At 46.5% G+C, this 26817-nt stretch overlaps 1 protein-coding gene and 1 long non-coding RNA gene across 2 annotated transcripts in view; both read right to left on the bottom strand.

The window, feature by feature from the left end:
- LOC135907218 (cell surface glycoprotein 1-like) overlaps positions 1–19439 on the bottom strand; it is a 48164-nt gene extending 28725 nt beyond the window's left edge. The window contains exons 1-4 of the mRNA XM_065438903.2: positions 18233–19439; positions 8368–8581; positions 6119–6272; positions 3626–3753 (exon numbers count right to left, since the gene is read on the bottom strand). Of these exons, the coding sequence (XP_065294975.2) occupies positions 3626–3753; positions 6119–6272; positions 8368–8581; positions 18233–19439 (1703 nt within the window). The remainder of the gene's footprint in view (positions 1–3625; positions 3754–6118; positions 6273–8367; positions 8582–18232) is intronic.
- A 429-nt stretch (positions 19440–19868) lies between these two features.
- LOC139049604 (uncharacterized) lies at positions 19869–25895 on the bottom strand. The gene is made up of 3 exons (XR_011508418.1): positions 25803–25895; positions 25057–25209; positions 19869–19984 (listed from the first exon to the last, which is right to left on the bottom strand). It is a non-coding gene; the product is annotated as an uncharacterized lncRNA (long non-coding RNA).
- Between the last annotated feature and the right edge of the window lie 922 nt (positions 25896–26817).

Below are 26817 nucleotides of genomic sequence, written 5' to 3' on the forward strand. Positions count from 1 at the left end.
AACGAGCTTTCACTGTACAACGCATGCAGGTACCGATGAACGGGTATAATAATGATTTGTAACGCGGCTAATTAGGGAAGACGCGTTGAAACTGCGCCATACAAAAGGCTTTAAATGCTGCCCATTGCTGTAAAGTATCAAGTTGCTGGCGCTCAGGGATTCCTCGGGAAACCGAAATATAGCTGATAACGGACGTGTGACACTCGTTTCGAAATGCTCTACCAAAGCTGAATTTCGTTGAAGCGCATTGAAATTTCGCCCACAGATTTATCATAGCGGTCCGGCATTTTTAATTCACCCAATGTGATCTTGCTGGCATTTGTCAGCGCCAAGTTGCATGCTTTCCGCCACTGACAAAAACTCAAGTTCTGTCTACACACGACTCATAACATTGCCCCTTGTTTTCGCCAAATATAAATTGTGTCTAGCAAGGAGCTCGATCGGGTGCGTCGTTATACCGACCTTGCGATGACCCTACAGCGCTTTGAAGATCCTCAGAAAGGAACGTTTCTGAAAAGCTGTATTTGATACACGTAAACTGAAGTTCGCCCACACATTTGCAATGGAATTCCCCAATACGTTCGGTAAATTTGATGTTGATGGCATTTGTACTTCTGCCTGAGCATCTGGATACATCTCCTGCCACTCGTAAAATTTAGTCATTCACGCTTTGGGGTGCTTCGATTCGTAATTTATTACGCAGGTGGTGTTAACCAAAAACATTTCCAACTTCGCATAAACATAGCGCATAATGTCGCGTTTGCTTTCGTCAAGTATAAGCTTTCTGAAATGAAGAGTTCCCTAGAAACACTGGGACACAACTAAAGATGGCCCCAGGTCGCTTTAAGACCTTTCGAAAGTAATTGTTTACAAAGGCTGCATTTGTTTCACGTACATCTAAATTTGCACACACAATTTCCAAGGCTTTCCTCCCGTGCTCAACGAATATAAAGTTAGAGGCATTGGTAGTTATGCCACAGCAGCAGGCTGGATCTTATGAAGATTCGGAGCACTCATATACGTAATTTATGGCGAAAGCCGCTACTTCGCCTCACGCTTTATACTTCGCCTATGCACAACCTGTAGCCTTCCCCTTATTTTCTCAAAATATACACGAGGAGTTCCCCCGGAATAGAGGGAACTATAACGAAATGGGACAACAATACAGAATTACGGAATAGCGTTTGCAACCAAACGTAAACGCATTACGTACTTAAAATGATAGCGTCATCCTGACTGCGCGTGCTCCGACCGTCGTTCGCTTTCTGCGGTTTGCGTGCGCTATGATAGCGTACTTTATTACGGATGCTACGGTTACGGATGCTATTATGGAGCTTACGGATGCTATGAAGTAGCGTTGTCGAACATGGCGGCACCCATGGCTCCCACTTCAGAGGGAATTCTCTGGTGATGGCTGCTCTTGGACTACCGTTGATCGTGAATAGCTATTGAAATGAGCTTTCGCTTTCTCTCAAGTAACCTGAAATGTTAGTTATAAGTGCGTAACGTATCCGATTTCTGAGATCGTCTTGCGATTACTGCACCCGTAGTACAAACGAGAGGCGTGCGCATACAGCAACCGAGTGGTGCATAGCAGCAACCGAGTGGATCACATTTGACGTACGTCAAACTAAATGTCTTGAGAGGGCGCGCACCTTAATGTCCCGCAAATGTGTTCGCGTTTAACGTACGTAAGGTGAGAAACAATATTATAAATCTCCCTAGCGAATGTTTTACAAACGTCACAGTTTATGCTCATGCATTTGAGCTCATGCACTTATCTTCCATATTATTCAGGTTATTTAGGTTTGACTCCGTGGTGTTTGTAGTTATTTGGCAGGGCAGGGAGAATAGATTTGCGCAGGCATTTACTGCATTTACTACATTTAATGCAGAAAGCACAACTCACCCACACGGATTGATGTTTGCCTACACATTACCTATAGCGTGCAGCTTACACCTCTAGGCGCTGATTCGGCTCGTCAAAAATTTAATTGCATGAGATTCCTTCCATCTACAAATCCACGTTGAGCTGCCAGGCACGAGATCCCGGGATTGAATCCCGGGACGAAATCATGAGACTAAATAAGAAAACACCCGTGTACTTGGATTTACGTGCCCGGTAAAGAAGCCCAGGTGGTCGAAATTATTCCGGAGTTCCCCACTACGGCGCACCTCATAATCAAATCGTGGTGTCGGCAAGTGAAACTTCAGATTTTTTTTATCTTTAAAAACACAAAAAGCTTAGTTTCAGTACTCATTAGGATTTTTTGTTTCTTCGGTCCGCTTTGTCAGGTTTACAAAATGCAGTTTTTATGCGAGGTATGCCAACGGGAAAATCAAACATGACAGCATCAAGTATTTTTTCTTCACTCCATCCCCAAAGCATTCATGCAGCCACATGAAAATGATGTCTAACGTAAAATATTCTGAAGGAACAACGAACCAAGGCAACTACGTAATATCGTGCTCAGTATAAGCCGGAACGCCCGACCGCTTTGTCGTGCGCTTGCACGTAGCTGCAGCTCGTACTCAGTGCGATACTACACGTCGGCATAGGGGCGCTAAGAGGAAACATTCAGCCGTCTGTTTTCCCACGCTTTTTACTAAAACACTTGGCACATAATATTGAAATTTGCAGCGGAAATCCAATGTGAACTGGCTCACGAGGTATGAGAGACATTTTAGGTGTAAATTCTGTCGTCTGTGCCACTGTTTTGGTTAAGTACCACGACGTGCGCAACTGCGAATGGAACACCCCATGGCACTAATTTCGCTAATTAAAAACAAGGGTCCTTGTTTAGTTCAGCTAGCACAGCGTTAAGAGCAACTACGAACCATGTTTGAGGCATGACATTGGAGAAAGGCTCTGGTTTACAAATTATTGGCAACGCTCTTATTTAGGCCAAGGTTCTGGTGGTTTCGCCAGAAATTTCTCTTAACGTTACATTTATTTTAACTGAATCAGAAATTATGCCTTTCACAGTCATTTTATGGCTGCGAGAAACTTTGTGGATAACCGTACTGTGACGCCCTGTAAAACTTGCGTCTTCTCCAAAATTTGTTATTAACTTACACTTACACTGCATAATTTGTTGTTCGTTGATCACAACATATTTGCTGCTTCAACGAAATAGAATGAGGTGCCTTGCGTAATTCACTCAGAAGACCGCGAAAAGGCAATTTTTTTTATACGGCATAATAAATTGGGAGAGCTGGACTGATTATATTAGAGCGCAATATTAGCATAAGCACTTCATGCTTTCGATAGCCATTTGGAAGAGAGTGGCCCTCATTTCCTGGTAATATGAAATTTCAACCATTTTTGGTCCTCCCGAAGAAGCGGGGAAACTCAGTCAGCGTGTCATATAACGCCTCTAAAGACGACGAAAATGAGGGCTTATAAATTTTTATTTACCCTCTGGTTAACTGACACAATTTTCCTGTGCACTGCCCTTCAGCTTCCACACATTTTCTCACAGTATAAACTTCGTGAGTGATATTATTTTTTTGTTAGAATACTGTAAAAAACATGGATATAAAGTTTTGAAGTGCTTCTAGCTTCATTAAAAGCTTTGCTGTAATACACGATGGGAAATGATATGTTCAGACATTCTATACTTACGTGACAGCGTCGTTGAACATATCGCTGAGGACGCCCATCGCGTTATCGCGGCGATAATTGAATATGCCGAGAGCAATTAATGTTTTCGAGTTGACGGCGTTTGTTGACACTTGTAGAGCCTTCAGATTCTGAGAAATCAAAAGAAAATTGAAAGAAAAGACGAAATGATTGCGTGGGTCAGTGGTAAATCTAAAAAGCGAAAATGGCAAGAAAAACATACAATTCATAATGATCGCTTCTTTTATAGGCGTGTTTATTTCTCCTGTTTGCGTTTTTCGTTGACATAAAGAAATCAGGGGCATTTCATCACGAGGTGCCTTGTTCCAGCGCGTATTTAGGGCGGGCAGGAGGGCAGGCGGACACGCATCTCCTCTAGCTCGGCCGTGGCTGTTCATGCAGTCACACGTAGTTGTGCGCGTATGCTGCCCGTAAGCGTTATCCGTGGCGGGTGCAAACGTTAAGCGAGCCGAGATGGCTAATGCCTGCATGTGCGCTATGAACCCATGCGCCTAGTTCTGCTGGTCGCGTAATCTCACGTTTCGGAGACGTGCTGAAGCGAGAGGCAGCGGAAGCGTTTGCTTCTTTCTGTTTGCGCTCATCCCGCCAGTGTCGACACAGCGTGTGTTCGCGGTCATCGAGTGAGTTCGCCTGTGCCGGTGTGAAACCACGTTTGTTAATTTAAATATTAAGCGACGTGTTTGCTCCAGTATATGCGGTCTGAAAAGCAACCTATTGTTTGCATAGTTACCTAATACATTTCTGTAGTCATCAATGCTTCGCGTTGGTGCGGATTGGTGATCTTTTGTTCTTTTTTTAGCTACCCGAGGACAGTTAGCCTTCTTCGGGAAGCTAGTTGAAATGTCAGATTTCCTGACAGCACGCAGCATTGCACGATGTCTACAAACTACAGTTACTAAATAGCGAAACCTCTACATTCGAAAACTCTACATTCGCCTTTTGGTTCTACGGTTGCTGTATTGTTTGTGTTGTGGTTTGCGAATATTTGGATACGCTATAAGTAATAAAGTTAGAGCTGTTTAAAGATCATGTCTTAAACCAAACCCGTGATGATACGGACAAATTTGGCGGTCTCTTCAAGCTATCAACGCCAGCCTAAGGTATATGCATAGATTCACAGCTTTCAGTGCGCCCGGACCTTATATCGCGCAGCTATAAACACCCTTCTGTTTTTTTGTGTGTGTGTGTGGTGGTGGTGGTGGTTAAAGTTTCATTTCGAAAAGCATCCTGGTGGAGCGCAGAACGCATTTACCACCTGTTTACTCGCATCCTTATAACGCATGGGAAGAGAATAACGGGATTGCTGTTTTCTGCTTTTGCTTATTTTCACTCTTGCTTTATTCCGGCAGCTGCACTACGTGCCGTTCATTTTCTTAGTTGTCTGTTTGCGTTACCTATACCGTGCTTCATTCCCGACCCTTGACTTCTCTCGCTCGGCTTCGTTACACACACTGTTAACCACAACAACAACAACAACCAGAAACACCGACAATTGCGATACTCCCTATTGGTAATCTTTAGCGAAGCTCTATACGTGTTTTCATTTCTCGTGTAAATACTTGGTATTATGATTATTAAGGCACGCGGTTTGTAATAATAAGAAAACACTGCGAGTAGCATGCATTGTTTCCATACTGATGAAGCATGCTACTCTGAAGCCATGTCGTAGCCATCGTCGCCAAATAGCCTGTCTCGCGCGGCACTGTGCCTTCCTTCTCACGGTTTCGCTCCACAAACGAAGAGAGCGGGCCCTCGGTCGCGGCGGAATCGTGCCGCCGGTGACAGCGGCGACAACACCCAAGGGAGCGTCGCATCGAGCCTCGCTCGTAGCCGCTCGCCATCGCATCTTTCAGGGGCAGCGATACCAGTCACATGCACTTGCACCGTGGACCGACATGAGCAGCTGACGCCTCGGGTGAGCGTAGCACTCCCCACCTCAAGCCACCATGGTGACGTGATAACGCGATGGCTAGTGACACTGGTGCACTGGAGTTTGCGCACAGTAAACCTTTTGTTTGTCCACATGACACGAAATCGCACTTACTGGCGCTCATACCGTAGAAAACTGGTCAGTGAAACAGCAAAGGCCTAAAATTTACGATTTCTCGAAGTACGAAACTTCAGAAACGTCTTAGAATTGCGGAAGATCGCTTTATTTTTAAATTTGTGTGTTGAAACCGGGTGCTCGTTACAAACGAGGGTGGGTAAGACCAGAGTGTTAGTTGTACCAAGTACTCCAAAGGGTGATGTTCCTGTGCGAACATTCACACGTATAGGTATTATGTAGCCATCCACTGCACGTGTCTTTTATTCTGTCCTTGCAGCGGCCTTGATAAATCGGTTTGGCTGGTAAACCACAATTCTCATCCGACCAACGCCTGTCAAAACGCTCATTTTAGGGAACAGAGCAAGCGCACCGACAAAAAGCATTAGATTGCGCTTTGACATACGGACCAGGAGTAACGATGTACTTACTGCAAGAAGCACTTTCGCCTTGTCGTATAGACCCTTTACTTTCGTTGTTGTGTGCAACACGTTCAACACACCGTAGTGCTTGAGGTTGCTGTGCCTAGAATGATTTTGCAGTTCCTGTTCGGTCGTTGCGTTCATACTAGTCGGGGCTGAGTACCTGAGAACGAATGAACGTAGTGAAATGTTGTTGAGCGTTTTGCAGAGATCCTAAAACATAGCGGTAGTTTCCACGGCGGAATGTAACAATAGTAACGTCCGCTTTAGACGCCTGAGTAGGCTCGGTAAGCGCAGCCTTTTTCGCGAGCCCTTCCGAACTTTCTTCACCGTGTCTGTTGGCTGGGTGCTGCTGCTGCTGTCTTGCCGAATGGCTCACACTCAATGTTGCCAACCTCCAAAGTAGGTTTCCCCCTAATTCAGATAGAAAAAAATTCCATATATTTCTGTAGATATAGGGAAAATGCGGGTGTTTTGTGAGTTCTCTGTAAGATAAGCAGCGTTCGTGCTGTGCAAATATATTGTAGACTTTAGTTTAATTACTTATTTATGTAATCGTTTGTAAGGATTAATTCAAGTCACTGTGCTTAAGCTAAAATGATGTGACCAGTGCAAATTGCAATGCTGGCAACGGCAATTTATTCGCTCACAGCCTCGACATTGTCAAACGTAGGAGTAAAATTATTCAAATGTTAAAACACATGCATACATCAAGGAAAAACACAATAAATGCTAAAATCATAGAAGACTCTACGGCCCGGCTGGAGGCACACGACCGTTCCCACTCGTGTGTCATGTAAGATGTTGCAAAAAAAAAATGTTTCAATGGTCGACAGATCGTTCACACCAAATTGTACATGTCTTTTCGCATGAGAAGCATGTGCCGTTGGTGCATAGACAAATCGTAACAGTGCGCTCCTAACAAATCTTGCTTGGCATCAAGGGTCGCCTGCAAGGTTGCTGCTTCCAGTTTGTTGCTTGTGTTTGCCTTGACAAGGTTAATTTGAAAGGAAACTCTCTCCATGGTAGCACTGCAATGAGGCCGGCCACAAGAGTTTGCTCACGAACTCACTCAGTGTTGGAAACATAGGGACACGTCACCTTGAGTGGTTTGTCGCACGCACTTCCGAAAACGCTCCCCACACACATCTGCAGGTAAACCTGGGTCCGTGTTTTCGAAGATGCCTCTATTCATTGTCGAGCTTGTTGATGTTCTCTACCGTAAACAATCAAGGGAACGAAGAAGCAAGAGGAGCAATCGAAGCAACACATTTCTCCACCACAGACACGGGATCGATTGCCTGAAGCCGCTTCATCGATAAATTGCCTAGAGGAAGTCTTTTGATTATTTACATCGCCTTCAATATAAAATTCCAAACATTTCAGGCGGAACTTGTGCACAGCTGTAGGGTCAGCGTCAATTAGTATAGATAACCCTGACGTTACCATGCCACCAAAGTAGACTTTCTCGAGTGGGACGAACTTGGTTCGGTCTTTGTAACGCAATCGATCGAGCAGCGTGTCACGGAGGTATCGGCGTTGCGATATGCTTCAGCAATTATTTAAAGACAGTGCAAATGTGGTCACTCTGCATGTGGAGTCTCGCTCCTTCCGCCTGCAATTCCTTGTTCAGCGTTGTGAAGAGTGGGTGAACATACTTGAGTAAATACAGGTATACATCTTGGTCGTCGGGTCTTTCAGTTTGCCGAGTATAGAATCCATGGCTAAGAGTCGGTCCGCACGACTCGGTCATGCGGACCGACTCTTAGGCCATGGTCGCAGGACCATCGCCTAAGAGTCCATGGCTTGGTCCAGCGACCATGGCCATGTTCGTTGGACCTAGGCGATGTCCTGCGGACCGTCGGACGTCCGGTGAAGAAGCCCATGTGGTGAATCCGAAGCCATCCACCATGGCGTCGCCATTTCACCTCTTGCTCTCTCTTACGAAAATGCCTATTTTACGTTTTAATGCTTTTGCGTGAAATTTTCTTTCGCTTCAGAAATTTTCTCTAAGGAGGCGACTGAATTATTCTGCTAGCTCCTGTCGTGGCTAGAAAAAGAAGCGTTATAAATGAGTTGGCAGTGACAAAGATTTCGCCTAACCCTGTACGCAGGCTAAAGCCACTAAGCTATCACACGCCTGAAATTGGATATTTCTCGGCGCCAAGTGTTTTACGTTTTCCCATTAAAAAAATTCAGCAGTTCCTATCCGCGGCACTTCTTTGTTTGGCATAATGAGATAACTGTAAATCACTAACCGGATATCGAATCCGATGCCACCCGAAGTCTTTGTGAGGGTCTTCATTATCATCTTGAACGTTACCCAGCTTTCTTCGGTTTCGATGCCGTGCATGACGCCGTGAACCACGGCGACGTTGGCATAGTAGATGTAATCGCACAGCCCGTCAGTCGGGATCATTTCGGGGAAGATGGCCTTTCCGCCCACCGTGCAGATGAGCTCGTCTACAGAGACTGCAAACAGGGCGTGAAGAAGAATGGGTTCGGGTGGGAAAGAGAAGTGCCTAACCTGCTTCATCCGAATTTCACGGCCGATGTAGATCTAGTTAAAGAAAGTTTAAATGCTGGGACACTGCGTGAATCCCTCAATGCAGATTAATACTTGGGACGAAATATGCTTCCTCGTTTCGCGGTGTCCGTTTGATATTCAAGAATATTGCCGTCACATCCTAAGCTCTATTTTCCCAGCGTTTCGTGGAGCAAATTGAGAAGTGTAAAGCAACTAGGAACTACTTTGTACATATTATGTATAAGTAACCCTTCTTTTTGCCAGTAATACTGCAATACTAAACATGAATCACTGTTATTTGTGTACAAACTAATAATTATATCCCTAGGGTTTACGTTGTGCATATTGGGTATACGTAACCCTTTCTTGTTGCCAATAATTGTGCAATATTACACCAGACTCACTGTTATTTGTATATACACTATTAATTATATCCCACCCCTTACATTATTCGACTCGCCCTGCAGCCCATAATACGTAAAAGTAATAAATTGCAGAAGCGGTGATAATCAAGAGCATCTTTCAGTTTTAAAGCTCTTTACTGCAACTGACGCGGTTTGTGTCTAGTACGCTCAATGGTGGTGTGTGGCAAGACCGAAACTTATGGGCACACCTTCGGAGAAACACATTTTTAGTCTGTTTTGAAATGCAGAAGGACGAACCGACTGTGGCCGCCCAGCGACTGTTAGGATAGCAGAAACACTTGGTTTATGCGAAGTCGTCCGTTCGTCGGATTTTGACTGGAATTTTTGAAGTGAGAGAGGTTTGTGCCGAAACTGCTGACACCTGAGCAACATGCGCGGTGAAAAGAATGTTGTGTGAATCGAAAACATTAGACGGCGGGCATCAATTCTTGCAAACGGTCGTCGTGGGCAAATAAACTTGGATTTACGAATGTGACATCGAATTGAAGCCGCAGAGCAAGAACTGGAAAATGAAAATGAGCCAAAGCCGATAAAAGGTAAATGTTATAAAGTACAAAGCAAAAAAAACATTCTCTCAGAACTTTTCTAGGAGTTATCCAAACGATGCGTAAGCATTTCCTGTATACATTAAAGACGTGGTGTTTCGTATAATTTCGTATAACGACCGCGAAAAGCGAGCCAGTCAGCGAGCCAGTCTTCGACTTATGGTCTTCGGTACCGCTGAAGATGGGTGTTGACGCAACGGGCCGGGGCAGACCACGGTATTCATTGGGGCAGCGGGTTGTGGTTGCGGTGGTCCTTCTTCCGGCGTAATGAAGACAGGCTGCAGTGTCCGGTTGCGAAGTTGCAGGATTCCGGTTGTACCCAGCACCTCCACCAATTGTAAAGGGTGTTTATTCGGCTCGTAGAGCCGCAGCGACCAACGCGGCAACAGCAGGTAGGGCGCAGCCAGCGATCGAACTGGGTACGAGACACACGATGGCAACGGGGCTTTTCAGCCTGCCGATCTTCTTCGTCACAGCGTGAACATTCTTCTGCCTACCCACCGAGGAATCCTGTCCGTCACGTAAGACGAATTGCTATAAAGAAAGTAATGTATAAAACACCAGTTTCTGCCAAGGCTTTGTTGGAAGATATGATGTTCGTGGAATAAAAGCCGTCTCTACAACCACATGTAGAAATGACTTGGTGTGTTGAATACACCAGTTAATTTCCTATTTTGTGAAAATTCAATGCCAAACCGCCGCGTAACCGTTGCGTTTTCGTGGTCGCAGGATGCGCCTTCCGCTGGCGCGTTCCTTCACCAACCGAAATGACACGAATCTATGAGGGTTCACCCGCTTCACGTCGCCCATCACAGACAGCAGTCAGTGACTTGATAAAGGTTTTAAGGAGCGGTGAGGAGTTATATGGGTCTCATCACATTGAGAATGGTTCGACGCTGATGGATGACGTTCTAAAGAAGGATAAGGGCTTATAATGGTAGGATCAATTTTGATAATGTTAGCAAATCAATACACATCATCAGTTAATTCTGATTATTATTGATAAGGGGTGAATCAGGCTCGATAACGTAGATAAGGACCGATAAGAGTGTGGAAAGGCCCGATTATGTCTGGTATGTCTGATATCACTGATAAGGACAAATGAGGTTTGATAAAGGTCGGATCGAGTCTGATAAGGTAACCGGTCAAGGTGGATAAGGGTATGAGCTAGTCCGATAAAACTGATAACGACTGCTATGGGTTGACAAACTTTGTAGTGGTCGGATCAAGTTTCCTAACATTGATAATGACACCGGGCGGCATGGAAATGAGGAAGTTGCACGATGCTTGCGCATACTTAGACTACTCCATGAAGAGTTCTTTTTTTATCCGATAGAATTCTGCACCTCAAATTTGTATCTGTAAGTCAGGATTGGCCACCCTGGTGCAATACTTGGCCACAACTTCCTATATGAACACAACAATCAAACCCCGGCCCTCAGTCCCCAGCAGCTGCGAAGCAAATGACCACGGTGGCGGTCAGAGCTATAACGCAGCCGAGGGTGCTAAGAATCCCTGGTTCCGGACAGGCCATGGGAATGGGAATGGGCCATGGCCATGGCCATGGGAATCTGAATCTGGCAACGTTTAACGCTACAATGTTATCTAGTGAGGAGAGTCTAGCAGTGCTATTAAAGGGCAGCAAATGGAATATAATAGGGCTCAGTGTAGTTAGGAGGATGAAAGAAGCATATACAGTGCTGAAAAACGGGCCCGTCCTGTGCAACTGAGGCTTAGTGGAGAGACGAGAACTAGCAGTCGGATTCTTGATTATTAAGGATAATTAAGGAATAAGGAAAGAGAAGATTGGGTAAGGGAACAAAGGCGAGTTATTGATATCTTAGTTGAAATCAAGAAAAATAGATGGGCATGAGCAGGACATGTAATGAGGAGGGAAGATAACCGACGGTCATTAAGGGTTACGTACTAGATTCCAAGGGAAAGGAGGCGTAGCAGCGGGCGGCAGAAAGTTAGGTGGAAGGATATAGCTGGTGATATACACGAATTCTATAGCATTAATGAGAGGGTGGCAGGTGTTGTGGTGAAACTAAATAAGAGGTACAAATTGATGGTCGTACAGGTCTACGCCCCTACATCCAGTCATGTTGAACAGGAATTCGAAAGTTTCTATGGAGACGTGGAATCCGCAATGAGAAAAGTCAAAACAAAATATACTGCACTGATGGGTCCCTTCAACGCAAGGGTACGGAAGAAGCAGGGTGGAGACAAGTAAGTGGGGGAATATGGAACCGGCTCTAGGAATATCAGGGGAGTGTTATTAGTAGTGTTTGCAGAACAGAATAATATGCGGATAATGAATACTTTTTCCGCAAACGGGTTAGCCGAAAGTGGACGGGGAGCAGCCCGAATGGCGAGACTAGAAATGAAATCGACTTCATGCTCTGCGGGAACCGTGGCATCATACAAGAGGTAGACGTGCTCGGCAAGGTGCGCTGCAGGGACCATAGGATGGTAGAACTCGAATTAGCCTTGACTTGATGAGGGAACGCAAGAAACTGGTACATAAGAAGCCAACAAATGAGTTAGCTGTAAAAGGGAAACTACAGGAATTGCGGATCAAGCTACAGAAAAGTTGTTTGGCTGTAACTCGGGAAGAAGACCTTAGTGTTGAAGCAATGAACGACAATCTTATGGGCATCATTAAGGAGTGCGCAATAGAAGTCGGTGGTAACGCCGTTAGACAGAAGACCAGTAAGCTATCGCAGGAGACGCAAAATCTGATCATGAAACGCCAATGTATGAATTTCTCCAACCCTACAGCTAGAATAGAAATGGGAGAACTTTCTAAGTTAATCAACAAGCGTAAGACAGCTGACATAAGGAACTATAATGTGAATAGAATTGAACAGGCTCTCATTAACGGAGGAACCCTAAAAGCAGTGAAGACGAAACTAGGAATAGGCAAAAATCAGATGTATGCGTTAAGAAACAAAGCCGGCAATGACATTACTAATATGGATGAGATATATCAAGTGGCTGAGGAGTTCTATAGAAATTGATACAGTACCAGTGGCACCCACGACGAAAATGGAAGAGAGAAAGTTCTAAAGGAAATTGAAATCCCACAAGCAATGCCGGAAGAAGTAAAGAAAGCCTTGGCAGCTATGGAAAGGGGGAAGACAGTTGGGGAGGATCAGGTAAAAGCAGTTTTGTTGAATGATTGTGGACATATTGTTGTAGAAAAACTGGCCACCCTGTATACGCCATGCCTCATGGCTTTGAGAATACCAGAATCTGGGAAGAATGCTAACGTGATCCTAATCCTTAAGAAAGGGGATGCCAAAGACTTGCAAAATTATAGACCGATCAGCTTAGTGTCCGTTGCCTACAAAGTATTTACTAAGGTAATCGCAAATAGAATCAGGAGCACATTAGACTTCTGTCAACCAAAAGACCAGGCAGGATTTCGTAAAGCTACTCAACAATAGACTATATTCACACTATCAATCAGGTGATATCATGCGCGGAATAGCACGAACCCTTAAATATGGCTTTCATTGATTACGAGAAAGCGTTTGAATTAGTCGAAACCTCAGCAGTCATGGAGGCATTACGAAAACAGGGTGTAGACGAGCCGTATGTAAAAATACTGAAAAATATCTATTGCGGCCCCACAGCCACTGTAGCTCTCCATAAGGAAATCAACAAAATCCCAATGAAGAAAGGCGTCAGGCAGAGAGATACGATCTCTGCAGCGCTATTCACAGCGTGTTTACAGGAGGTATTCAGAGACCTCGATTGCGAAGAATTGGGGATAAGAGTACCTTACTAATTTGGTGACTTCCGATTCGCTGATGATAATGCCTTGCTTAGTAACTCGGAGGACCCATTGCGATGCATGCTCACTGAACTGGAGAGGCACAGCAGAAGGGTGGGTCTAAAAATTAATCTGCAGAAAACTAAAGTAATGTTTAACATTCTCCGAAGAGAACATCCGTTTACGATAGGTAGCGAGACAGTGGAAGTGGTAAAGGAGTACATCTACTTAGGACAGGTAGTGACCGCGGATACTGATCACAAAACTGAAACAATCAGAAGAATAAGAATGGGCTGGGGTGCATTTGGCAGGAATTCTCAGATCATGAACAGCAGGTTGCCATTATCCCTCAAGAGAAAGGTGTTTAAAAGCTGTGTCTTACCAGTACTCACGTACGGGGCAAAAGCCTGGAGGCTTACAAAAACGGTTCTACTTAAATTGATAACGACGCAACGAGCTATGGAAAGAAGTATGATGGGTGCAACGTTTAGGGATAAGAAAATACCAGATTGGGTCAGGACACAAACCTGAGGTAATGACATCTTAGTGGAAATCAAGAAAAATAAAAAAATGCATGGGGACATGTAATGAGGAGAGAAGATAACCGATGGTCATTAAGGGTTACGGACCGGATTCCAAGGGAAGGGAAGCGTATCATGGGGCGCCAGAAAGTTAGGTGGGCGGATGAGATAAAGTTTGCCGGGACAACATGGCCACAATTACTACTTGACCGGGGTAGTTGGATAAGTATGGAAGAGGCCTTTGGCCTGCAGTGTGCGTAACCAGGCTGCTGCTGCTGCTGCTGCTGCTGATGATGATGATGATGATGATCATGATTATCTGCTAATGGTTTCATCGGCACAATTATTTTAAACTGGCTGTGCCTTGCAGTCTCACCTGCTAGAATTTGTAAATTGCAATATGCGCCATAAGCTAATTAGACACTTAATCTGAAGTTTAGTAATAAATAATTGTGCATTTCAATTTTTTTCACATGCATCTTTGAGCAGACAAGCTCGTGAACTAGAATTGCGCAATCTGCCAAAGGACATTGTTTCAAAAATGTTGGAACTGTTTGCTGGAACGCCCTGTAGACACAGATTGAGTGGTGCGTTTAACGTTGGTGCGCACCTGCATAGTCGATAGCAGTTAGATTATGCATGGAAACTGGAGGACGAGGCTCAATAGGCTCAGAAATCTTCGCTGTAATAAAACGTCAGGAGTGAGTTGTGTAACGAAGCAGTCACATTCCATTCGCTCGCTTTGCTCCACATGTCGCTTTTTGTCTGACGTGTGTAACGTGGTGGTAATGCTTAAGAAGCTTATGCACCTGAATACCGACGAACTGGCGCTAACGCAAGCAGCAGTGGAATGACCAACTTGCAAGAACAATGGGTGGTAGGTGTCTCGCCCCGAAGACAGTGAATTAGTCTTTCTTTTAGCATTTATAAACTGAGAAATTTTCATGACTCCCACATGATCATGTCTGCCTAAACGTGTCTTACATTAGAATCTAAAGTTGACGTTTCCAGCACATTGCATTAGAATTTTGTGCTTAGTGACAAAATTCTTCGGTAAAGGTGCGGATGTCATTTCAAGGTTGCTGGCTGAAAAATGCGGCCACTTGAAATTGTGGAATATACTACAACCGGTGAGTGCCTGGGTTCTTGCCGTAGCCAAAGATGTATGAAATGCGAATTACTGATCTTGTAAGAAGGCGACCATGGAAACATGCTGCAACGAAATAACGCAAATAAAAGAGAGAACGCGGAAGGACACGACAAGTATGGTTTCAGCAAATGCACTTCAACAATTGGTTATACAACAATTCAGTGCGCTCATGGCTTGTATGCTATTGGAGCGTAACTTGTGTGTGTAGACATAGTGGGGCACAGTTTCCAATAAACTATTATTTCAACCACAACCGAACGGCGCCTATGACACCTTTGAAAGCTCCATAACCTCTCGCTCTCACAGCACCCCACCCTCCTATGTTATCCTCTGTCCTTTCGTCTTCTTTTTTCGTTCCTTGTCTTCTCTGTTTCTTTTTATGCCACATTCCGACTCTCCCGCTCTTGTGCCCCCGTCTTAGAAGCCATGCATAGAGGCATCAAACGACAGCGCTCATTTTCTTTAAAGTGTTTGCCGTTACAGTAAGTCGCCGCCCACAACGACGGCAAGTGACGTTATTCTACCAACCTGAGCGTTCCTGGCATGGTGCTAAGCTCGCTATCTGCGCCCAGTGCCACGAATGCTTTTGTACGCCAAGTTTAACGCTGCTGCTCTGTAAAGCGACGCGTAGAGCCTACACAACAGGGTATCACTGGGTAGGGACAGCTCGATCATAACGCCCCCGAAAAAAATTACCATTACTATACAACGAGCGGCATGGCACCTGAGGACATTAACCTGCAGGTTACGCGAGACGCTCGTCGTCAAAATCCGCTGCACGTTTCTTGTCACAGCGCTCTGATTTCAGGGTGTCTACCAACCGGGAAAACCGGGAATTCTCAGGGATTTGTAGTATGGAAAAAGTCAGGGAAAACCCAAGGAATCGGGGCCTCTATCAGAGAAAATTAGCGGCAATTTTATTGAAAAGGTCGAAAGTCGGGGTAATGCTGGCTCGAGCAACATACAGGAATCGTAATGAATCCTCTTTGACGTGCTGTCATCGGGTGGAGGAGTTGCCAATGTGCAGTCAACGACCGACTTTCCGTATTCCCGATAATTTGACAGCTTCGCGGCACCGCCACGTAGCCCATAGAGTCAACGTATCAGAACGTGTGAAATTTCGGACGCAAGAACTCTTCGCCATCCGATTTTCCGGGCGTTTTGCCGTGACCGCAGGCCCGAAACAGCAATAATTAAAGGCACCACCGCTGCCGTTTTGATTACTTCGCCACCTCGAACCGACACTCACGCACGCAGATCCGCTGGCCGCCGTTGCCACCACTGCAGCAACGCTAGGCCTAGCTGCTTCGACGTTCTCTATGAAGCTTCTTGCCGTTGGGTGCCGAGTTCAATATTCAAAGAATAAGCTGCTGTCAGCAATGGCACGGACTCCGCATTTGTGGTCCTCGCGATTGGCTTAGGAACTTAGAAAACACGATGCGTTGCATAATGCCGGTTCTCGAATGTCAGCTTCGCCTCCGTACAGCAATGTTACATGGTGAAGCATAAGCAAAAGTATTGCAGTGAACCACAACAAGCGTGGGAAGGGGCTATTGCCACTGAACACAGTATGCATTCCTTAATTATACACACGTGCACCCGGTATTTCCTGTCACAGTACGAGTGCCGATATGCCTAATATGTGTACCGACAGCCCTTTAGAGCGTGTTCGAACGTGCCTGTCGCGGTTTGAGCCCCTAAGGGCAGTAAATGACACGCATTTATTTTTTTGCAACTGGCCGATTTTTCGAAGGTTTTCCCGACCGCTAGGGAGTTCTAAAAACCGGTCGTGGACTGTGTAACTGACCAAGATGCTTCAAATGGTCCTTGGGGCGAACAAGTGGCAGGAGGAGGACTAGAACAGAAATTATGTATGCATTGAGGAATAAACGGAAAAGGAAGCTTGCTGCCGCCGTTTCGAAGGAGCTTGAGGAAAAAAAACAAAATTTTGGTGATGCCGAGATGCAGGTGTCCCTCATCCAAACCAAAATAAACTCTTTAAAGCAGTGAAACACAGCACTCAGGTGTCGTGCGTGGGCTGAGAGTATGTCAGGACAGTTGAGGTTGACTTACGAGCGGTTGAGAGAGAATCTCAATTGTGACAGTATTCGGGTCTCATACCAGTGAGCTTGCTATCAGTTGATAGAAATAGCTCATATTCGAATATATTTGCTTCCATGTGCATCTCCTTTTTATTTGTATTTGTGAATGTGCGACTTCATTTGCAATTTTTTTCGAAGACACTTTATTTGCTGTGGATTTTACTAACCCTTGCCTTCTATTCTCTTTTTGAATACCATAACCACTACTTCTTAGCATTCAAATTGGATTAGGTCGCTTTTTTATTTTTTTTCATGTGCTTACTGGAAAGTGACAGCATCAGGCGATATGGGTTCAGCCCATCTTGAAATAAAACGTAGTTCTGCATCACTCAGGGAAATGTGCAAAGGCACTCAGGGAAAACCTGGAAAACTCAGGGAATTCGGAAATGTCAACTCGGTAGACACCCTGTATTTGTCTTGCCGGTTCGTGAAAGCTTCGTTCACCTTTTCCGTATTAGGTATGCCTTTTATAGCATCTTTCCGGATCTAATCTAGACGTAGTACAGTCTAAAGAAGTGGGCCTATCCCATAGGCTGTGCAGTGCAAATTAGGTCGGCCGGTCCTGTGGGTATGTACTGTCTAAAAATAATTCCCCGATCCCGAAGGTAGATCATCTAAATGATGTGCGAAATATAATGATGTTGGAAGGTCCCGAAGAAGTCGCAGTGGAAAAAATTTGAGCAGACGTACGATCCTCCTACTTCTTCCATGACAGGCGTAATGTGAAACAGTGCCGTGCACAGTGACACCGCGCCATTCTCAACCCTAACTCGCCAAGGAGGACATTTTGTATCTACGTCATTTGAATGTTGAATCGCCTAGTAAATTTGCTTTTTTTTTTCATTTCATAGCTGTGTAGCCGCTTTCAACGTTAAGCAGTGTTCTTGGCTAACAGGAGCATACCATCGTATGGTAGTGCCGTAGCAATATTAATTCAAATGGGAGTCTTCTCATGAACGCTTACGCCATGTGAAAAGCATTTAAGCATGTATAGGTATGAAGACTCTCTAGATTCGTATCTCTTGGAGTACCGGACTGCGTAAAAGCTATTAAAGTTTACAATACCAGCTCTTACATGCTTTCGTAGTTGTCGTAGGAACTGTCGTGGGCCGTGGACTAGGCCTTGGAGTAGGCCTCGGAGTAGGCCTTGGAGTCGGCCTTGGAGTGGGCTTTAGAGTCGGCCCCGGAGTGGGCATTGGTGTGGGAATTATTGTGGGCTTCGAAGTGGGCCTGGGAGTGGGACTCGGAGTGGGACTTGCAGTGGGCCTCGGCGTGGGCCTCGGCGTCGGCCTCGGCGTGGGCATTGGAGTGGGCCTGGGAGTGGGACTCGCAGTGGGACTTGCAGTGGGCCTCGGCGTGAGCTTCGGCGTGGGACTCGGCATCGGCTTCGGCGTGGGCCTCGGCGTTAGCCTCGGCGTGGGCCTTGGAGTGGGCCTAGGGGTGGGACTCGGAGTGGGACTTGCAGTGGGCCCCGGCGTGAGCTTCGGCGTGGGCCTCGGCATCGGTTTCGGCATGGGCCTCGGCGTTGGCCTCACCGTGGGCCTTGGAGTGGGCCCGGGAGTGGGACTCGGAGTGGGACTTGCAGTGGGCCTCGGCGTGGGCATTGGAGTGGGCCTGGGAGTGGGACTCGGAGTGGGACTTGCAGTGGGCCTCAGCGTGAGCTTCGGCGTGGGCCTCGGCATGGGCATCGGCGTGGGCTTCGGCATGGGCTTTGGCGTCGGCCTCGGCATGGGCCGCAGAGTGGGCCTGGGAGTAGGACTCGCAGTGGGACTTGCAGTGGGCCTCGGCGTGAGCTTCGGCGTGGGACTCGGCATCGGCTTCGGCGTGGGCCTCGGCGTTAGCCTCGGCGTGGGCCTTGGAGTGGGCCTGGGGGTGGGACTCGGAGTGGGACTTGCAGTGGGCCCCGGCGTGCGCTTCGGCGTGGGCCTCGGCATCGGCTTCGGCATGGGCCTCGGCGTTGGCCTCACCGTGGGCCTTGGAGTGGGCCCGGGAGTGGGACTCGGAGTGGGACTTGCAGTGGGCCTCACCGTGGGCCTCGGCGTGGGCTTTGGCGTGGGCTTCGGCATTGGCATCTGCGTGGGCGTCAGAGTGGGCCTGGGAGTGGGACTCGCAGTGGGACTTGCAGTGGGCCTCGGCGTGAGCTCCGGCGTGGGCCTCGGCGTCGGCTTCGGCGTGGGCCTCGGCGTCGGCCTCGGTGTGGGCCTTGCAGTGGGCCTGGGAGTGGGACTCGGAGTGGGACTTGCAGTGGGCGTCGGCGTGAGCTTTGGCGTGGGCCTCGGCATCGGCTTCGGCGTGGGCCTCGGCGTGAGCCTCGGCGTGGGCCTTGGAGTGGGCCTGGGAGTGGGACTCGGAGTGGGACTCGGAGTGGGACCTGCAGTGGGCCCCGGCGTGGGCCTCGGCGTGGGCCTGGGAGTGGGACTCGGAGTGGGACTTGCAGTGGGCCTCAGCGTGAGCTTCGGAGTGGGCCTGGGCGTCGGCTTTGCCGTGGGCGTCTGCGTCTGCCTCCGCGTGGGCCTTGGAGTGGGCTGTGGTGTCAGCGCTGGACTAGGCCTCGCTGCCGGCCTTGGAGTGGGCTTCGGGGTCGGTGGCAGAATGGGAGGTGGTGTCGGGGGCGGAATGGGAGGTGGTGTAATTCGTCGTGTGGGAGCCGGCGTAGGTTTTGGTATAGGCGTCGGAGTTGAGGTTGGAGTAGGACTGAGTACGGCAGGTGGGCCAATAATTGGTGGGGTTACAGTAGCTGGCGAAGGCCTCAGTACTGCAGGTGGGCCAATAACTGGTGGGGCTCCAGTTCTTTGCGCAGGTGTTCTTTGACCAGCAGGCGTTGTTCCTGAAGAAATTACCTTTCATTGTAACCCTTTCGGTCAGCAAAGAAGAGAGGAATTACGCGGATTTAGGTACATTATGGTTAAATTTAACATTTGCTACGTGTGACCATGAAGTGAACTAGTTGAAGGTAATCAGTAATTTTAGGGAGGAGCAAGGGGACATTGGGATTTTTCTCGCAAGCAACACCTGCTGCTTCAGATAATTTACCTGAAGTGACCGAGTTGCAGTATTTAACACAGGTGACAATATAAAAATCAGTTCTTAAGAAAAAGGACATGTGGTGTTACAGTATGTCTCAGCTATCATGCACCGAGCTTAAAAAGAAAGGAACGGTTTTGATGAAGATGAAAATAACTGCATCGTTTTTTTAGTTCTTCCATATTATTATTACATTTACGGCAGACATGACAACAGTTTAGGTGTATGATCGCCTTCGAAAAGATCAGTTTCAATTGGTTTCGACGCGCTCTATATTGAGCGACTCTTCTTTCCGCGCTTTAAAGAAAATCTTGCGAAATATGAAAATGCATCACATAACAATGCGCCGGCGCGCAACGATGACAATTCTCTTTAATGAGCTGAGTACGGAAGTAAACATGCTATTTCTAGCGCATCAGCTATCACATCAGGTCGCGCTTGGGATTGATTTCAGGCACGTGGCGTGCGCCGATTACTCACGCATGCGCGAACCTGGTCGCGGAATAGCGATGACAAGCGTGAAGGAGCAAGCAAGAGCGATTTCATAGCGCAAACCATTATTTGCCTCATTCTTGGCACTTTGCGGCAGGCACATGGTTGCCAGTTAAGTTCCTGCCTCACCTTGGTAATAAATAAAAAGAATATGTGACCAACGCTGCAATACAACCTCGTTCGTCTAGCACATCCCGGTGCAGTAATCATTAGGCGACGATCGCTTTTTTTTCTTACCTTGTTAAGAAACATGCGTAAATACATACAAAGTGGTAACTCAGTGCTGAAAAATTGAATAACTCGTTTCGCTAGACTACTTATCGCAACAACTTCACAGAGGTCATGACAGACGAAACTGACAAGTTGCTGAAGCCACTATGGCAAAGCAATCATTAGTTTTAGGGTATCATGCATACACGCAAGACTTTGAATTAGGCATTGACTTTGTAGACTTTTTATCTACGCCGGTAATAATACCATCCATACACGTTTCCCACGTGGTGCTTATACACAAAAGCATTATCATGGCATGTCATGCGTCAGTGCATGACGAGAAACGTGTATCAAAAGGTCTAATCAGAAGTTTTTTTTAAGCTGAACTTCTTAAAAGGCTGATGTCCCGATGGTCTTGAAAACGCGGCGTGTGGTACAGAAAGTCATGTGAGGTCGCTTTGCGCAGATACGGGTTGGTGCTACTGCTCGCGTGTTCGTCGTTATTTTATTACACAGCTGGCTCCGATGCCGCTGATTAAGTGAAAAAAGAAATAAAGGCAATGCTTATTAAGATAGAGTTAGTTCAGGCACTCGAACCCACGGCCTTCGGTGGGAGTCGAACCATGGAGCTTATGCGGAAGTCTAACCCATGATCTTTGGGGATAAGGCGAAATTAATTAAAACGCTGTAATATAGAATTCATTAAGGCACCCGAGCGCACGACCCTTCAGAGAGTCGAAGCCATTTCCTTTGACGTTAATTACGGTGATTCAATTGTGCGAAGGCACAGTTGGTTAAGGTAGTGTCTTTACTCCCTCACCAGAGCAGGAATCGGCCTTCCTGTTGCATTATTCGGCCACTCCCTCCAAAATTATTCAATAGATCAACCAATGGCCCTCAGTCCCCAGCCGATGTAGAGCACCTTACCAGGGCGGCGCTCAGACCTGTAACGCAGCGAAGGGTGCTAAGGATCTCTAGACTCGAACAGGTTGCCAATGCAAACTGACCTTGGGACCATCTAACATCCGAACTTTTTCGAGTGAAGCTACTTTAGGAAGCCTCTTTGAGGAACTATCAGACATGTTTGGAATATCATCGGTTTTCGTGAGGTTGGAAAAACTAGTGAGGTTTGAAGAACTGGTAATAGCCATGTCATCTGCTATAGAGGACTTCCAGATAAAAATCAGTACAGAGTGCGATTCCTAATCCATCAGGATATAGCAGGCAACATTGACGAATTCAGCAGCATTAATGAGCGAGTAGCGGTAGTCATAATAAAACCTAATGACCTTCACCGAATGAAACAAATGACACCAGCTAGTTATTTCCTTAGTAGTGTGTCTACTGTATACACGGTGCCCCATCATTACTGGCTGACATCTTGATTGATAATTTTGCCTTCAATATTTAAGCATATCTCCACTTCGTTTCGCCAACCATCTTTCAGGTCTGCCACATTTAGATCGTGTTTTACATCGAAGCTGCATATGACTAACATCCCGGGATTTCTTCGAATTCGTAGAGAAAAAACTAATCACAGCAGAAGGCGCGCTGCCTTGCCCCGCTGGGTTATTTGCAGCACCACCAGATGGCGCTCGCCTCCGTGCATCCGCGGCAGCGATGGTGCCGGCCGCGCAAGGGAAAGAAAAAGAAAGAACTGAACGCTCGCCTTCGTGCATAGCGTTCTCCGCAAGCGCTTCCTGGCAAAATCTACGGTCACATAAGCCTCATTTGCTGAGAAGCTAAAACGGCAGCACACGAAGCAGGCATTGACGCCCCTACATTTTCCTATCTGTATAGGAACTCGCCTAGTAAATGATTTATTTGTGTTGTGATAGTGCTGTGGGGAGGCCATGGATAGGACTGCCGAAGACAAGCGTGAAAACGATGAGTGGCAGCAGCAACAGCAACGTCACTATGCACAACGGCGTTCTGCTCTTACTCGGCAGGACCAATATCAAGGCTACGTCAGTCACATTGGTCGATTGGATCAGGTGATACTGCAACTTCGTTGGCCAGCCACCTACACAGAATGGGTTCGAGCCCATGTGTGTTATGGTTTATTTATTTTCCGGAGAATGGAACGCCTTGCTTCACTCCCACGCGCAATGTCTTCATTGAGCGAGGCCGGGCATTCCTTTCGAGATCGAAAAAAGATTCTAAAAATTCACCGCAAAGCTTTCGATTTTGCTCTCCAACGTGGTACTCATAACGACATAACCCGCAATGGTGGTTCTGTCTCCGCTGCCCAAAATAATAGAATTGTGATGAAGAGAATCGAATACCACCTGCGGAGAATCATCAAACTCGCGCTTTGGAGCTCAGCGTGCGTTGCAACAATGAGAAAAGCGCTGCCAAGGGATCTCAAGTTTTTCTACTTCAAGTTCCGACGAAGACATGGACTGACCGAGGTGCCAAGAAAGTGTACATGAGGAAAATATGGGCTGCTGTTGGCACGGGCCGGGAACGCGGAACACTTCGTAGCTGTCTTCACCAATGCGAAAAATTTCAAGTTATAGGCCCGTGACGACATTCAGAACACCCCTGTGCCTGTTGCGATGTCACAGCTCGCGCATGCAGCAAGTTCAACAGTCTTAAGGAACTCGCATGTGGTGTCTGTCGTGGTTTGAGCTGAGTTGAACCAATGACCTCGCAGTCTGTTTTTCTCTTGTTTACCATAGTCCACTACCTATGTAGAAGTTGACAGTTACGATGCCCTAGTCTCGCGTAGGGCCTGCGTAGATGATGGTGTTTCCGGCATACGGCTGTTTTTAGTGGGGTCGTCATCGCGCTCCTGTCGTCACAGACACGCATGCTCGCCAACTATCCATACTCTGTTAACAAAGACTTTGTTTGTCCACCTGATACCACGTTACGGAACACGAAACAATGCCATGTAACTATGTAACCGCAATATTCTTGTCATAACATTCATTCCTATAGTGCTTCGGATCTGCGCAATATTTCTTTCTTGCACCACAAATTTAAAGGATTACAAGCATAAGGATAAGGTGATGGGTATAACATGTATGTGTCAGCAATATTCGGCTAATCAAACGCCACGCGCTCCTTAGGGTGACACGTTCGAGGCGAGATTTTTCATTTCCCACCGAGCCCTCTAAAGAGCGCTGTCGTAGCTGTGCGCTGGCACGTAGTCACGTGGTTTACTACTATGTTTCGTGCATTCTCTTTAACACGCAGTTTACGAGATAAAATGCCAGCCAGTCCTGATACTGGCCATACTTTGAGTGAACGTGTGCTAATGACCACCTACGGATAATACGGTTTGTCGATTCAGCTTGTAAACATTTTCTTTCTGCGCGTTAGCCGGATGAATGCCGGCGTTCATTTGAAACGCCAAAGATGAAGTATTGCTGATGTAAACTCCATACCAGATGAGCCTGAAGTTGTAGAAGCGGAAACGGGCAGAAATGCGATCACCGGATAAACAAGCGAGCGTGTCCATATTGAAGAAGCTTTTGTCTCGGCTCAAGGTACCGTCGTATGGTGGTTAATTGGTAAAGGAACTATTGAGAACGTTGTTCTATGTGCCTCAGGACAGACTGGTGAACTACCTGCGGTAGATGGGAGTCCATCAAACCTCGGTGCTCTCAGCTGCCTCACTAGCTTTAACTGGGGACAGCGCTACTTGGCCTTGTTTGTTTAACGACTTTTAAAATACTCTTTCATGTTCAGCTTAAACATCTGCATTGACCACCACTGACGCAAGCAGCTAAGCTGCCTTCTTTTTACGGTTTCTTTAGACAACTGCTTTCTGATAGGCCAGTGCCAAGATATGCTGAATCTCGTTGTCACAAAGAATGTGTCAGTCTTTGTCAGCGACTTTGTGTGGTGAAACACCTAATTTATATCTTTCGGGTATGTTATTTCGCTCGCGGCAGGGGTAGGTCCTGCTGTTTTATCTACAGGTAAAGCAACCTTTCTTTTTATTCTAGCTATGCTAAATATGTAACAATCGCTGTACCTGACAGTTTCATTTCTGCGAGAATTGGTTTTGTCAGTGACTTTCTTTCCCTTTACTATTGCAAGTTACAAGTATTTGGACAACCCATCATTCAATGGATATGCGTCTAAGTACTTTTGCTCGTTTTTCTTTCCTTCATCTAAAAAGGAAGGATAAATTTGAAGCGCAAGACGACGAACACTCACCGGGCGTCCGCGCTGTAAGTGGTGGCAAGGGCACATCTGGTGGCAGCGAGACGTCTCCACCACCTCCACCACTTCCATCACCTCCAACATCACCACCAACATCAACTATTGAGAACGTTGTTCTATGTGCCTCAGGACAGGCTGGTGAACTACCTGCGGTAGATGGGAGTCCATCAAACCTCGGTGCTCTCAGCTGCCTCACTAGCTTTAACTGGGGACAGCGCTACATGGCCTTGTTTGTTTAACGACTTTTAAAATACTCTTTCATGTTCAGCTTAAACATCTGCAATGACCACCACCGACGCGAGCAGTTAAGCTGCCTTCTTTTTACGGTTTCTTTAGACAACTGTTTTCTCATAGGCCTGTGCCAAGATATGCTGAATCGCGTTGTCACAAAGAATGTGTAAGTCTTTGTCAGTGTCTTTGTGTGGTGAAATACCTCATTTATATCTCTCGGGTATATTATTTCGCTCGCGGCAGGGGTAGGCCCTGCTGTTTTATCTACAGGTAAAGCGACCTTTCTTTTTATTCTAGCTATGCTAAACATCAAATAATCACTGTACCTGACCGTTTCATTTCTGCGAGAAGTGGTTTTGTCAGTGACTGTTTTTCGCTTCACTAATGTAAGTTACAAGTATTTAGACACCCCACCATTCTATGGATATGCGTCTAAGTACTTTTGCTTGTTTTTTTCCTTCATCTAAAAAGGGAGAATAAATTTGAAGCGCAAGACGACGAACACTCACCGGGCGTCCGAGCTGTAAATGGTGGCAAGGGCACATCTGGTGGCTGCGAGACGTCTCCACCACTTCCATCACCTCCAACATCCCCACCACCCCCACCATGACCTCCACCACCGCCGCCACCACCGCCACCACCGCCACCACCGAAAACGTCGTCTCCTTCCGGCTCTTCAGCTGTCCACAGAGGGAGAATGGGAAATTCTATCTTTGTCGAGTCATCGTTAAGTGTAACGTTACTACCTGTATTTAAAAAAAAGGCCATCGAAGACGTTTCAATTTTCGCTTCGTCTAAGGCAGATGAGAACAGTAGCAGCTGAAGTGGACGGTTGGGTGAGTTGTGCAATGCTGGTATTTGAAAGAGCGCACGCGATATTAAAGACACGGGGAGAAGTATAAGCAACAATTGCTTGTCCTGGTAAGTCACGGGACAAGTACACGGGTAAATTGTTTGTCCTCAAAAGACGCGGGACAGGTGCGCGGGAGAACTTTTTGTACTCGGGAGACACGGCCACTAAACACGGGACAATCGCTTGTCTTCGAAAGACACCAGACACGTCCACGGTATAATCGCTTGCCCTGTATACGCTTTCTTTTTCGACATCTTTCGGCCTGTATGTGCTGTTTGAAATATGATTGCAGACGATACACGTGTTTACGTTATATTGTGGCCATCATGTGCTTCGGTCATTAAAAAGGACCTTCAGCTCGTAGCCAACACCAATTTTTTTCTTTTTTTTGTTGAGACACAAGAAAAGCTCATAAATTGTTTTAGTAGAGAACCACTAGATCGGTTTTATTCAAATTTGATGCAATATAGAGAGAGACAGATAAATTAGGCGTACTCGTGATGCGCGCAATTCTGGACCAGAAACAAGCGCTGCTTTTATGTAGACTGCACCTGTTATCTTAAGCTGAAAGAAAAAACTGAATATACAGCTTACGTGAGATTGTTACAATGTTAACGAGGGTTCTTCAAAAGTCCTAATCATATAATTATGGGCGTATTTCAGAGCGGTGC

Source organism: Dermacentor albipictus, chromosome 9 (assembly GCF_038994185.2).
Source record: "Dermacentor albipictus isolate Rhodes 1998 colony chromosome 9, USDA_Dalb.pri_finalv2, whole genome shotgun sequence".
NCBI lineage: Eukaryota > Metazoa > Arthropoda > Arachnida > Ixodida > Ixodidae > Dermacentor > Dermacentor albipictus.